This window comes from Bactrocera neohumeralis, chromosome 4, assembly GCF_024586455.1.
Source record: "Bactrocera neohumeralis isolate Rockhampton chromosome 4, APGP_CSIRO_Bneo_wtdbg2-racon-allhic-juicebox.fasta_v2, whole genome shotgun sequence".
Classification (NCBI taxonomy): Eukaryota; Metazoa; Arthropoda; class Insecta; order Diptera; family Tephritidae; genus Bactrocera; species Bactrocera neohumeralis.
Genome location: NC_065921.1, coordinates 51,647,946 through 51,661,473, shown reverse-complemented (window position 1 = coordinate 51,661,473; position 13,528 = coordinate 51,647,946). Strand labels below are relative to the sequence as shown.

At 43.2% G+C, this 13,528-nt stretch overlaps 1 protein-coding gene across 1 annotated transcript; it reads left to right on the top strand.

Annotated features, from left to right (window-relative positions):
* The first annotated feature begins 920 nt into the window (after nucleotides 1-920).
* On the top strand, nucleotides 921-7,989 carry LOC126755748 (uncharacterized). The gene is made up of 4 exons (XM_050468489.1): nucleotides 921-1,052; nucleotides 2,206-2,273; nucleotides 2,338-2,540; nucleotides 6,384-7,989. Exons 1-4 carry the CDS (start codon nucleotides 921-923, stop codon nucleotides 6,788-6,790), a joined length of 810 nt encoding a protein of 269 aa, XP_050324446.1. The 3' UTR covers nucleotides 6,791-7,989.
* The last annotated feature ends 5,539 nt before the right edge of the window (nucleotides 7,990-13,528 follow it).

Below are 13,528 nucleotides of genomic sequence, written 5' to 3'. Positions count from 1 at the left end.
TTGTTGTGTAGGTATGAAAACAAGCGAGTGCTTGTAAACACACAATTAAATTTATTATTCCAGCTTCCGCACATTCAGAATCTGAGCCCGAACTCAGAAATTTACAGCGGGAGATAAATAGCTGCATTTCAACTTTACAAATACATGGCATCCATGTAGATAGCTGGGATGCCATATTTACGTATTTGTGTTCTATCCGACTGCCGGACTATATGTACACTGTCGCTTTGGGAACAATCTCTGGATTCGGATTCAGAGATCCCAAAATGGGTTGACTTAGACAAATTTCTAACCAAACGGGTTAAAACGCTTGAGAGAGTATCAAACCTCAAAGGCGATTTGGGTACTCAACCCAAGATTAAGTCGGCTGATGGTGAAGGTCGGATACCAACCTTGCAGTCAAGGATTGGATCCAAATCCATCAATTCCCATCACGCCAAGACAAATAATATCAAATGTAAACTGTGCTCATCTCAATCGCACATTTTGAAAACTTGTCAAAGATTCATTCTCCTTTGAAGTTGGTCGCCTTGTCGTGGCGAAGGGGCTTAAGGAAGAGTAAAGTGTGCATCCCAAAGGAAACGCACTCTAATCTTACGAACTAAGAGGGACACTTCATAATTCCCACAATAGTGATATGGATGAATAAACCCTAGGTTTTACGCTCATCTCCTATTGTGGAAGTATGAGGACACCCGAACCAACACCATCCTAAGCCAAGGTGTCGAGGTACCCGTGCCGAGGGCTGAATGGCCGGGCGAGGTCGGAGGTATAAAAGCCTTCTCTCCGCATACCGGCTCTGCGGACGAGTGACTACCCTTTCCGGACTACTCGTGGGACCAAACATGAACGCAAACAATACAAAAACAACAACACCAACTACAACAATCAAATTGACGACAACAGCAACGACTAAGGACATGAGCTATCGGAATCCTATAACGGAATCCGATGAAGACGAACTATTTGCCTCCAGCCAGGAGACGAGTAAGAGTACTACCGAACATACCAAACAAAGTATACCGGTAGATACAGCAGTGAAAACCACAGAGGTAAGGGACGAAGCGTCCACCTCCAAGGCTGCCATGAGCACCTACCAAAGTGCACTGGCGGCTAAAAGTGAGAACAAAAAGAAGCGCAAGAAATCCCAAAATCAGCTGAGGAAAAACCGGTACCAGAGGGCGGTCTTCATACTAGGGAAGATAGCCAAAGACCAGGCAGCCGGTACCCCAGTTGAGGAGGCTGAAACAAAGCGCCTCAAATCCATCGTAGAGGAATATGAAGGCTACCTGAAAAGGAAGCAATCACAACCTGGAGTAGAGAACAAACTAGAGAGCACTTCTCAAAAGAGAAATCGCTCCATCACAGAGGTACCCGGAACTCAGCCCAAAAAACCGAGGCGGAGTGAAGGAGAACACAGCAGCACAACAACGGCAAGGTATTTCTGCGATGTAGCCAGGGATAGCCTGCAGGTGGCCATTATAGATGGAAATTCCTCCTCTCCGGGCACAATACAGGAGAGATGGGTGGAGATCGACGTCAGATTGTCGAGTATGGTGCTAAGCTATGTACTCGTCAATCCTGCGGGTCCCCACCCGGAGTTTGACTCCTCTGAGACCCTCAGGGGCTACAGGGTCATCAAATGCGCGGACCAGGCCTCGCTAGATTTCCTGACGGGTAGTGTTGCTATAATTAGCAACGCCTTCGTAGGCCTCCAATTGAGGCTTATACCCGCCAGGGACATTCCAAAGAGACCTCGTGCTCGCATTTGGTTACCCCCTCTAGAGGAGCCAGGCGAAAAACTCCTGAGGTGCATTAAGCTGCAGAACAAATCTATACCAGGTATAGATGAGTGGCAGCTAATCAAGGAGGAAAAACCTAATAAAGCAAGCAAGCCAATACTAGTGGCCATTTGTGATGAGTCCATTGAGGCTCTGAAGAAGACTGACTACAAAATCAGCTTCGGAATCCGCAAGGCCAGACTAAAAATCTTCCAAGGCGACAAAGCGGCTGACGAAGACGACACGGAAGAGGTCGACGACGCCAGCCAGTTGCTAAGGAATGTGGGCATCGAAGAAACCCGAGATGCCCAATAACATAAGATGCGTACAGATTAACCTGCAGCACTCGAAGAGTGCTACAGCGAATCTGACAACCCTCGTGAACGAGAGGGGCATCGACATCAGCCTAGTACAGGAGCCCTAGTTCAATGATGATACCGAATTCAATGATGATACCGAATTCAATGATGATACCGGATACACGGAACAGAGGTAAACCGCCTTATTGCATTCTTATCAATAAAAGTATAAATGCATTTCTTTGTCCTAATTACAGCACAGCAGATATCACAGTGGTAAAGGTGGAACAGAAGGAAAAGCCCTTCTTCTTGGTCTCGGCCTACTTGGCCCATGACGAAGACTTACCACCGGCCCCGCTCGCCAGACTAGTAGAGGAGAACAGGAGGGATGATGTCCTAATAGGGTGTGATGCAAACGTAAGGCACACCGTATGGGGTAGCTCCAATATAAACACCAGAGGTGAGTCACTCTTGCAGTATATTTTGAATAGTAATCTAAGTATTTGCAACAAGGGCGATAAGCCAACATTTATTTTCCCAAGCTCGGATAGGTTTCCGGGGTGGGAGGAAGTGCTTGACCTCAAGCTATCAACAGACACAGACAGTCTCGTTGTGGATAACTGGAGGGTATCCGATGAGCCTTCCATGTCGGATCACTCTTGGATACTCTTCAGCATCCGCGAGAAGTACAGTGCGCCTCTCACATACCGGAACCCTAGAAGAACGGCATGGGGAAAATTTACCAGTATAGCAACAAAATGCCTTGAAAAGGAGGCAACAAGAGTATCAGAAATCCTGAGGAATTAGATTCAGAAGTAGAGAAGTTGGAAAAAATTTTAACCACAACTTTTAATAAATCTACTCCGCTAACAGTTTTGAAAAAGAGAAAGTCTCTTCCTTGGTGGAACAGTGAACTTAAGAGTTTGAGAACACAACTAAGGAAAACTTTCAATGAGAGTTTTAGAACCAAAATCTGGCAGCCATATAAAGACATTATGAAAGAATACAAAAAAGCAGTCAGGAAAGCTAAAAAGGACTCATGGCAATCTTTCTGCACATCGATAGAAAGTTGCAGAGAAGCCGCTAGGCTGAGTAAAATGCTATCCAAAGATCATATTAACACTGCCTACATTAGGGCTGAGGGAAGTGATTGGACCTCCTCGGCAAAAGAGTCCCTGGAGGTACTAATCACAACGCACTTCCCCGGGAGCCAGCAAAAACCTTCAACGAGGGTTCAACCAGAACCACCGCTGAATGCAGCTGACTATCGAAGCCAAATAGTAGACAAAAGTAAAATCAAATATGCCATAAACAGTTTTGCACCATTTAAAGCGGCAGGTCCTGCAAAAATGCTAGTAGAACCAATGGTTCTAAGGCTTGAAAATATATATACAAGACTAGCATTCAACTATCTTACATCCCAAGAAGTTGGAAAAGGAGTAAAGTTGTGTTCCTTCCAAAACCAGGCAGAAGAACACATGAGACTGCCAAGGATTTTAGACCTATAAGCCTTACCTCCTGTATGTTGAAGGTACTAGAAAGGCTAATAGATCTACACGTAAGAGCAATAATGGCGGAGAAGTTATCGAAGTCCCAACATGCGTACATGAAGGGCCGATCAACCGAAACCGCCCTTCACGAGGTGATAAGTGTAATCGAAAAATCACTACACCACAAACAATACACCATGGCTGCATTTCTAGACATAGAGGGCGCCTTCAACAACATAGAAGTAAATGCGATAATTAATTCTCTGGCACATGGTGGCATAGACGACACTGTGTGCAGATGGATACTATCGATGCTTGAGAATAGGAAGATTATAGCTTCAAACGGCGCTGCAACACAAACAAGCTATGTGAGTAGAGGAACGCCTCAAGGGGGTCCTCTCTCCGATTCTTTGGGTTGCAGCGCTGAACGAAATACTACTCCAACTAAACGGTGAAGGAGTGAAAGCAGTAGCGTATGCAGACGATATAGTGTTGTTGGTTTGAGGCATGTTTCCTTCAACAGTCAGCGAGATTATGGAAAGAGCACTTCGTAGGTTAAACCTATGGGCTAAAAACAATGGTCTAGGAGTTAACCCGAACAAAACAGAACTGATGCTATTCACAAGCAGAACCAAAATACCTCAGTTTCAACTTCCGGTACTAAACGGTACAACACTCACTCTATCCCCCACAGCTAAATACTTGGGGGTGGAGATTGACACCAAACTGTCCTGGAAAATAAATATAGAAAAAAGAATAAACAAAGCATACATGGCCTACTATACTTGTAAGAAAATCGTCAACAAGAATTGGGGCCTTAAACCAAGTATAATCATGTGGATGTATACGGCTGTCATAAGACCTATACTTACATATGGAGCTCTGGTATGGTGGCCAGCGCTAAACAAACAATACAATATTAGAAAATTAAATGGAATACAAAGAGCAGCATGTGCGGGTGTTACGGGTGCAATCAGGTTATGTCCGACTGATGCGCTCAATGTGATCCTGCATCAACTACCAATGGACATTTTTATTCACAAAACAGCAGCTATTGCGGCGATAAGAATAAAAGAATTGGGAGGTTGGAAACAGCTGAACTACGGACATAGTGTAATTCTAAACAAGTTCACTATTAACAAATCAGACTACATTCTCCCAAAGCTGGATTTCAATAGACACTTCCAGGTGAGGATACCACCTAGACGAGAATGGAGAAGAGGTTCAATAGTAGAGGAAGATACCACCTCAGTCTATACCAACGGGTCCAAAATGAACTGCGGAGTGGGCACGGGGGTATTCTCCGCAGATCTAGGCATATCTCTCTCTATACGTCTACCGAACTCGGCTAGCATCTTCCAAGCAGAAGTACTAGGCATAGAAAAAGCCTGCGAGGTTCTATTAGAAAACCACGGAAATATACATAAAGCAACTATATTTACAGACAGCCAGGCGGCCCTCCTGGCATTGTCTTCACCCATGACAAATTCCAGTATAGTTCACAGCTGCAAGAGAGCACTAAGCTCAATAAAAGACAAGCTCCAGCTAAACTTGATCTGGGTTCCCGGACACAGGAACTTTTGCGGTAACGATAAAGCAGACGAGTTGGCAAAGGCAGGAGCTTTCCTCAATGAATCCGAGGCGGAGCTAATACCAAGCCCGCTAGGATCGATAAAAGGAGAGATCAATAGACAATTTCAGCAAATTGCAAACAACAGGTGGAAAAGCATTACAAAATGCGTCACAACTAAACAATTATGGCCAACATATGACAGGAAAAGAACAAATGATTTATTAAATAGGTCAAGAAAAAGTATTTACAGAATAACAGCTACCACAACAGGGCACTGGCCATTTGGGGAACATGCGTCCAAAATGGGATTGCCCTACAACGATATCTGCCGTGGCTGCGGAGTAGCAGGGAACAAGGAAACAATTTTCCACTTTCTCTGCGAATGCCCAGCTCTAGCACAGATCCGACACAAAACACTCGGAATCCACCAAGCACCAAACCTTGAATGGATTTCCACCAAAAGCATATCGGACATAAGTAGTTTCATCGAAACATCAAAATGGTTTGAGAGAGAAGGTGAAACGTAATAGCAGACACAAAAGGTCCTACGAATAGTGTATCAAAATGGCACATCAAGTGCTAATTGAGCCCGATAGGGCTGCACCCCTACCTACCTACCTTCATTGAGATGCAGCCTAATGCACGGTTAAATGCTGTCAGAAAACTCCACGCTTGCCTAAACTGTTTATCGGACTCACATGAAGTCAAAAATTGTAAAAGTCTGTTTAATTGTTCCAAATGTAAACAGAGACATCACTCTATGATTCACCGGGATCAGAGTGAGGGAATATCTCAGATATCTGACAGCACAGACACTACTGAGATTTCTACTAAATCTCATGTGGCCTCTATTAAGGCCAATATTTCAAATGTGCCTACCAGTCGAAGCATGCTCTTAGGTACAGCCATGGTGACCGTATGTCACAACGAGAGCACCTTCACTGTCAGAGCCCTGATTGATTCAGGATCTGAAGCCACCTTCGTAAGCAATAGTCTGCAAAAACGCTTACATCTGATACCGTATCAGGACGAGTTCAATCGGTATGCTCGATTACAATTGGCTCGCCCCGTAACAGTACAGTAACGTACAGTGTTCGGTTGGGTTTTAACAGGTTCCGTTCCCTCCGAAGAAACGAAGATAACTGGCAAAGGCAACGGACGAAATTTAGCAATAACTCAACAACAAACACAAAACCATTTTTGTACTAAAAATAATACTAATTTTATATTTACACAACAGCAGCCAGCAATGATGACGAAACAAATGATGCGCCTGGCTCATCGAATCCCACCGATATGCATGGTGGCGCATTTCGAGCACCCGGCGTTAGGATGCAATCGCCCAACGGTGACCACGTATCTGGCACTAATGCGTCACAACAACATAATTCGATGCCACACCTGCAGGCATTCTACGGCGGCCTGCACTCGCATCTGTTGCGCAACCAGCAACATGCTGCAGCCGCAACGCAACGAGAATCCGCAAAAGCAAACAAACGGAAGAATCGTGATCCCGATAAGCTCTTCTTGCTCTCACTTTACGAGGAGATCAAACGTGTGCCCGAAGAGATACGACTCGATGACAAGGGCGAACTTATACAGGTGCTCATCAATCACAAACACATGCACAATCCACAGCGTCGATAACGAGCCAAAGTACGCCCACCGCCAAAGACAAGACACAATTGTCACAGCATGCGCAAATAATGCACAGCATGTCTTAGCTGCAAAGAAATATGACGAGGGTGCCGATAAGCTGCATCAGCAGAAAGAGCAGCGCAAACAGACGAAGATGTCAATCGCCACGACGGATTCGGACCTCGCTCAACCATGTCAACCGACGCCATCAGTCACGCAAAGCTCTGACCAACGAGGCCTCTCCCGCATACCACACGCCCAAGATCGAGCCAGACTCGAGTCGTCTCGCCGACTTCGTCGTGCTGGTAACTTCCTTTCGGATTGGCGGCATGGCAACGATCGACTGAGACTCGATTCGTCTCAGCGACATTGCCCGGACTGAGCAGAACTCCATTCGTTCCGCCGGCCACCCCATCCGAGGGGAAGGCGTGGACGAGACTTCAAGACGTCAAGCATATGCACGCCGTATCATCAAGGATAGGCAAGCAACTCTACCTTGGCAGCAAAGAAGTACGCTGTCACCAACCGCCGTAATAAGAGTGCGAACTACTACAAGGTTAATAACAGTGCGTTCTATGATTAGCCCGAGTTCCACAAGTCAGCGCCAGTCGCGGTAATTTTGGGAGCGGACGTCTACTCCCGGCTCATGTTGCCAGGGTTACAACCAGCGGCAGTGGGATAACTCATCGCCCAAAATACGACACTGGGATATATAATATCCAGCGTCGTACAATAAAGTGCACTGGCTGCCAACGCCTCTCACATTTACCACCTACTCAGGATCGAGTTAGACTTGAGTCGTCTCGCCGACCTCGGAAGGTGGTGACTTCTATGCGAATTGGCGGCATGGCAATGACCGACTGAGACTCGATTCATCTCAGCGGCATTTCCCGGACCGAACCAGACTCGATTCGTCTCGTCGGCCACCCCATCTGCAGAGAAGACGTGGAAGAGGAAGTGCAGGAGCCAGTTAGTTAAGTTAGCTTTAAGTAATTTATTGTAAACTGCATTTGCAGTAATACTGCAAGGCGGGGAGAATGTTGACGCCGCCCCCGCCCAATTTCTTTTGCCACGTCTGTATCGGCAGAGCAATCATTTATTTTCTTCTTTTTCGAAGTTTCAATTCGAGCGCAACTAAACACTAATTAAAAAAGTTGCGCGCGCTCTCTCCTTTTGCGACCGTACAGCTATACAGACGTGGTAAGTGTTTGTCCAATTATATTATATTTAAATACATGTATTATATGAAACTTTTTGGTTTTTATTTAACTTTTGTGGAATAAATTTGCGCCGACCGTTTCCCCACTGCCAACCACATCAACGGAACGAGCGAGCACCGTGCTCCACCACCCGAATTATCACTGCCCATATATGAATCCATGAGATCTACACCACCCATGTGAGAGTTGTACTCGCGAATGATTTGTGGGCAATCTATTTCAATGTATTCTCTCTTTTTTCTATTATATCTATGAATTTTCGATGGCTGGAAAGCAGCATTCGCTTTTGCAAATGGTTCGACACCTACATAAGTTGAGCATAGCCGAACATTTTTGGTGACTTTCCAGAGAACCGTAGTCAAGTCAACTCCATACGCAATAGCAGAAAACTCCACTGCGAAACCTCTATCCACTTTTCTCAGCTCAGTATCTGAATCGGATGGTAGCTTACAGTTTGATATTCTGTTGGCTCGAATGGTACCTAAAGCAAATATACCACAAGCTCGTAAATAAACCATTAGGGGCAGTGATGAGTAAAAATTGTCAAAGTATAAAATATGATTCACGAAATCAGGAATAGTTTGCGATAGCCGAATGACGACATTGCTGGTGGCTCCAAGATCTGGTGTGCCTGGTAAAATAGTGTTATCACCAGCACCATTATATACCTCAAACTGGTATGCATATCCATTGCTGTCGCACAACACGGAAAGCTTTATACCCCATTTATTGGGCTTGTTTGGCATATATTGCCGTAAATAGTGCACGGCCTTTGTTTTACACATCTGTTCATCAATACATAAACGAGCTTGTTTAGGAAAGGAATCGAAGCGTTCATTCAAAAAATCAATACATTTTCTTATTCGAAATAATGGATCGTACCCTGGCTCACCTCTTTTGATGCGCTTACTCTTATCAGAAAAAGACAAATGCTTTTTAATTGCAACAAATTTCTTCCAAGGCAAAGCATTTGGTACATGTCTAAATCCAAATTCACTCCAGTGCGCTTCTATATTTGGATAGCGAAAAATATACATAAACATCAAAACGCCGAGATATTTTCGAATCTGTGAAGAATTAGTTATGAACTGGGTATTTATGTCTATTTATCGCGCTGCTCGGTTGGTTTCTTCAACAATTACGGCTATGAGTTCATCAGTCAAAAAATAATTTCAAAACTCAATCGAGTTCTTAAGTTTTCTGACGGCATAAGGCAACCCAGAATCTCCACGGAACGCAATTTCATTCACATGCATTTTCATAGATCTTTGCCGCCATAAGATATTTGAGAACTCAATCGAACTCTTGTCAATGGCATCCAAGCTTGAGGCTGTAAATCCGCCTGATGATGGTATTACTTGTGGGCCAGTCGATTCGGTTGTCGGTAGCGGCGGATGTGGCCTCCTCCGTGGCTTATTCGCTTTTTGGTAGTGGTTGCAGCCTCTGCATCTGTACTGGTTATGGATGTATACGGAATCGGTTCTACTGCTTCTGATGAGACACCACTAAGTGTGCTAAAATTCAACGACAACCCAACTTCTTTGCCTACAACGCTGTTGTTCATTTCACATAAAACGTCGTCTATTATTTGGTCTTCCTCAGGTGATATCAGATCAACAACATACTCTGGGTCAGCTATACTGTTGTCATCGTCTTCGTACTCAGATTCTTCATCAGACAAAAGAGTTGAGTTCATCAAATGCTCGATTTCTTCATCTGTCATTGCAGATAATTTAAGCTTTCTTCTAAGATCTTCCTCTGTAAACTCATGTGGCTTTTTCGCACAATATTTTCTTTTTTTCTGATGTCTGAACTCTTTCATTTTCTGAAAAAAAATTAGAATTATATATAAATAACATTTTTCAATTTAAAAAGCAATTAAAAAGTGAACACCCCACATTGGTTATACACTGACCGATTCAGCTACGGTAATGTATTTTTTCCCTTACCCGGGCAAGACCGTCCAGAGACGGTTTTCACTATATTCATAAAATCTTCGGAAATTTATATTTCGAGATTATATGTTAATTAAATTTTAGAAATGAGCAATATGACTACTTACCTGAAAAGTTAAGATAAGTTTTCGCGCTAATTAAGATGCCACTTTTCACTTTCGGTGTCAGTTGAATTCACCAAACTTTTAAACTATAGCGTTGAAATCTTTTTCTGCTTAATATTTGTGTGTATTCAGTTAAAAACCAAAGAACTAGAGACCAATATCACACGACACCTATGCTGTTTGAACTTAAATTCAGATAATGTAAAAACCGTCTGCAGACGGTCTTGCCCGGCAAAGGGTTAAGAGACGTAATATTCTTTTTCGGTGTACCAAAGCTAATGGTAATGGATAACGAACCAGCGTTTAATTCCACCTCAATTAAATTTATGATAAAAGACGAACTAGGAATAGATGTTTACACTACTCCCCCATACAAAAGTCAAGCGAACGGCCAAGTGGAGAGGTTTCACTCCACCCTAACCGAAATAATGCGATGTATCAAGAATAATGGAGGCCACAGTAATTTCGAAGAACTATTAGTAAGAGCAGTTTCAGAGTATAACCATACCACCCACTCGGTGACGAGGAAAAGGCCAGTAGATTTGGTAGGAATGTGACACATACTCCCGGGTATATTGAAAAGACAAGACAAGATAACTTACAAAAATTAGCGGAAAAGCAGAGAAATGATATCGATTATCACAACAAAAAAAGACACACAACAAAAACATATTTGCCAGGACAGGTAATTTACGTTAAGAAAAATAGAAGATTACGAACTAAGTTAAGCAAACCATACTGTAAGGAAATAGTTAAGGAGGATAGAAATAGTACAGTCCTTACCGGAAAAGGACAAATTATACATAAAAGCAGGATACGTAACTGATGAAAACCGAATTTTTTTTCAGGTTTCTCTTACCACTATGCCTCGCGGAGGTACAAATCATAGACTATTCGAATTCCCAATATAGTGACTATAGAAAAAGAATCGGCCAGATTGCAGACAGGAACGTTTAGAATAATACATGAAATCGACATTGACAAATATACGGAAGTCCTCGAACATATCGAAATGACGACGAAAACGAACGCATTTCATAGAAATCCCAACTATCCTTTCATTACTCTACTAATGGCCAACTGATGAATTGTTCTCCGAAGTTTTCCCTCAAAATGGCCATAGAATCGCGAGCTGTGTGGCATGTAGCGCCATCTTGTTGAAACCACATGTCAACCAAGTTCAGTTCTTCCATTTTTGGCAACAAAAAGTTTGTTAGCATCGAACGATAGCGATCGCCATTCACCGTAACGTTGCGTCCAACAGCATCTTTGAAAAATACGGTCCAATGATTCCACCAGCGTACAAACCACACCAAACAGTGCATTTTTCGGGATGCATGGGCAGTTGGCCACCAAGATCATGCGATTTAACGCCTTTAGACTATTTTTTGTGGGGCTACGTCAAGTCTAAAGTCTACAGAAATAAGCCAGCAACTATTCCAGCTTTGGAAGACAACATTTCCGAAGAAATTCGGGCTATTCCGGCCGAAATGCTCGAAAAAGTTGCCCAAAATTGGACTTTCCGAATGGACCACCTAAGACGCAGCCGCGGTCAACATTTAAATGAAATTATCTTCAAAAAGTAAATGTCATGAACCAATCTAACGTTTCAAATAAAGAACCGATGAGATTTTGCAAATTTTATGCGTTTTTTTTTTAAAAAAAAGTTATCAAGCTCTTAAAAAATCACCCGATATAACTAAAAAACGGAGGATATATTTAATGCAGATGAACCAGAGAACTTAAAGTATAGAGAAGGTGCAAATTGAATTCTGTATGATGGTCCGATTGGGTGGCTAACTGAGCTAATAGAATTGTAGTAAGGAATTCACCATTCTCGCTGCTATTTAGCAGAAATGAGCACGTTCAATTGCAGAAATATATATAAAACGACTGAATTCATGCGGGAATAAATAAAGGGAAATGCTTTGAAGAAAAATATACAAAGTCACACAGAGAATGTAAAAAAGCATTCTCTGAGTCACATATGCGTGATTATTTTGTATTATATGAACCATTGTTTTCCGAAAAATGGTAAAATTTTTATTTATTTTTACAAAATCGTCTCGTCTTGTATGCGCTACCCCACTCCACTGTCCATGCATTGAAGTCACCTGCCACTGCGTTCATTGTGGTGTTCGACACTTCTCGTACAAGGTTATCAATGATTATTTCATATTCACCTTGTGCGATGCTTGGCGGAATGTAACAGCTATAGAAATTTATTTCGCGGAGCTTTGCCAGCGTGTAATAGGCTTGTCCTGTTAGTGGCTTTTCTTGAAACACATTTTCTCCACAGGCACAAATGGCCGTTTATTTCGCGGAGCTTTGCCCGCGTGTAATAGGCTTGTCCTGTTAGTGGCTTTTCTTGAAACACATTTTCTCCACAGGCACAAATGGCCGTTTTGCCCGTTAGGTCGGAGGTTGCTGTATGCGTAAGCAGGTATTGTGCTGCTTCGCAGTGGTTGAGGTTGAGCTGTAGAACCGTCATATTTTGGCTTTTTTGCATGTTTCTTGGTAGAGAGGACATTTCTTGCTACCTATCTGGTGGTCAGAGTTCTCCTTTCCTTGTTTTTTACATGCACTGCAAGACGGCTGACTCCTATGTTCTGAGTTTTTGCAGGCGAATAGCATTGGCAAGGTCTTCCTCTCCGGTTATTCCATCCAGATCCCGCATTTCCACAGTGGTTTCACTCGTTAGGGCTTTAGTTTTGGGTTCATCTCCAAGCACTTTGCCAATTTCGCTGGTGTAGTTAGCAGTGTTTTCCATTTGCGCGCTCTTAAGTTCCATTAAAATTTTACCTTTGGCCATCTTTCTAATCCGGTTTACACTTTCCATCAGTTTCTGCAGGGCATCTTATTTTTTAACAGCTCTTAAAATATCGCTGTATGTCATGTTGCCGGTTCGCGCAATCACTATCGCATCAGGCCTAGGTCGGTGCTTATATGCAGCCTTCTTTTTCCTTCTGATTTTCATCCAGCCATCTTGTTTTCCCGGTATCTGTCCTTTGTTGATTGAGGTTGACTTATCTCCTATTTCCTCGTTATTTTTAACCTTCTTTGGTTCCTCTCCATGGGTGGTTTTATTCATTTTTGGAGTACTTTTGCTTGCTCTTTTGATACTCCTCTAAAGCTTTTTCGTACATCTTCTTTATATTGCCAACGAGGTCCCTAAGATTATTGTTGATTGTTCGCTGCAGTGGACGCATCATATCTATCAACTTCTTAATTTCTTCACCAAGTTCATTCATGTGGTAGCCGCAAGGTTTTACCGCCTTCGCTTGCGGCGTGTTGTTTGGTTTCTCAACCGTCACGAAGACCACTTAAATGGATATATTTCCATTACTGGTGTCCTTTGGGAGTCAGTTCCTGGCAGACTACTAATCTTGCGCCCAATGCACACTCCTTGACCAGAGTCCAAAGGGGCTGGTTATTGATGGACACCGCGGCTACCACCTCGGCATAGCA

Excerpts from the sequence above, each read along its gene's own strand:
- LOC126755748 (XM_050468489.1), top strand. The coding sequence starts at position 921 with ATGAGCTATCGGAATCCTATAACGGAATCCGATGAAGACGAACTATTT. Across the intron at positions 1,053-2,205 it reads CAGCAGTGAAAACCACAGAG|TTCAATGATGATACCGAATT; the intron begins GTAAGGGACGAA and ends CAGGAGCCCTAG. Across the intron at positions 2,541-6,383 it reads CTCCAATATAAACACCAGAG|CAGCCAGCAATGATGACGAA; the intron begins GTGAGTCACTCT and ends TTTACACAACAG.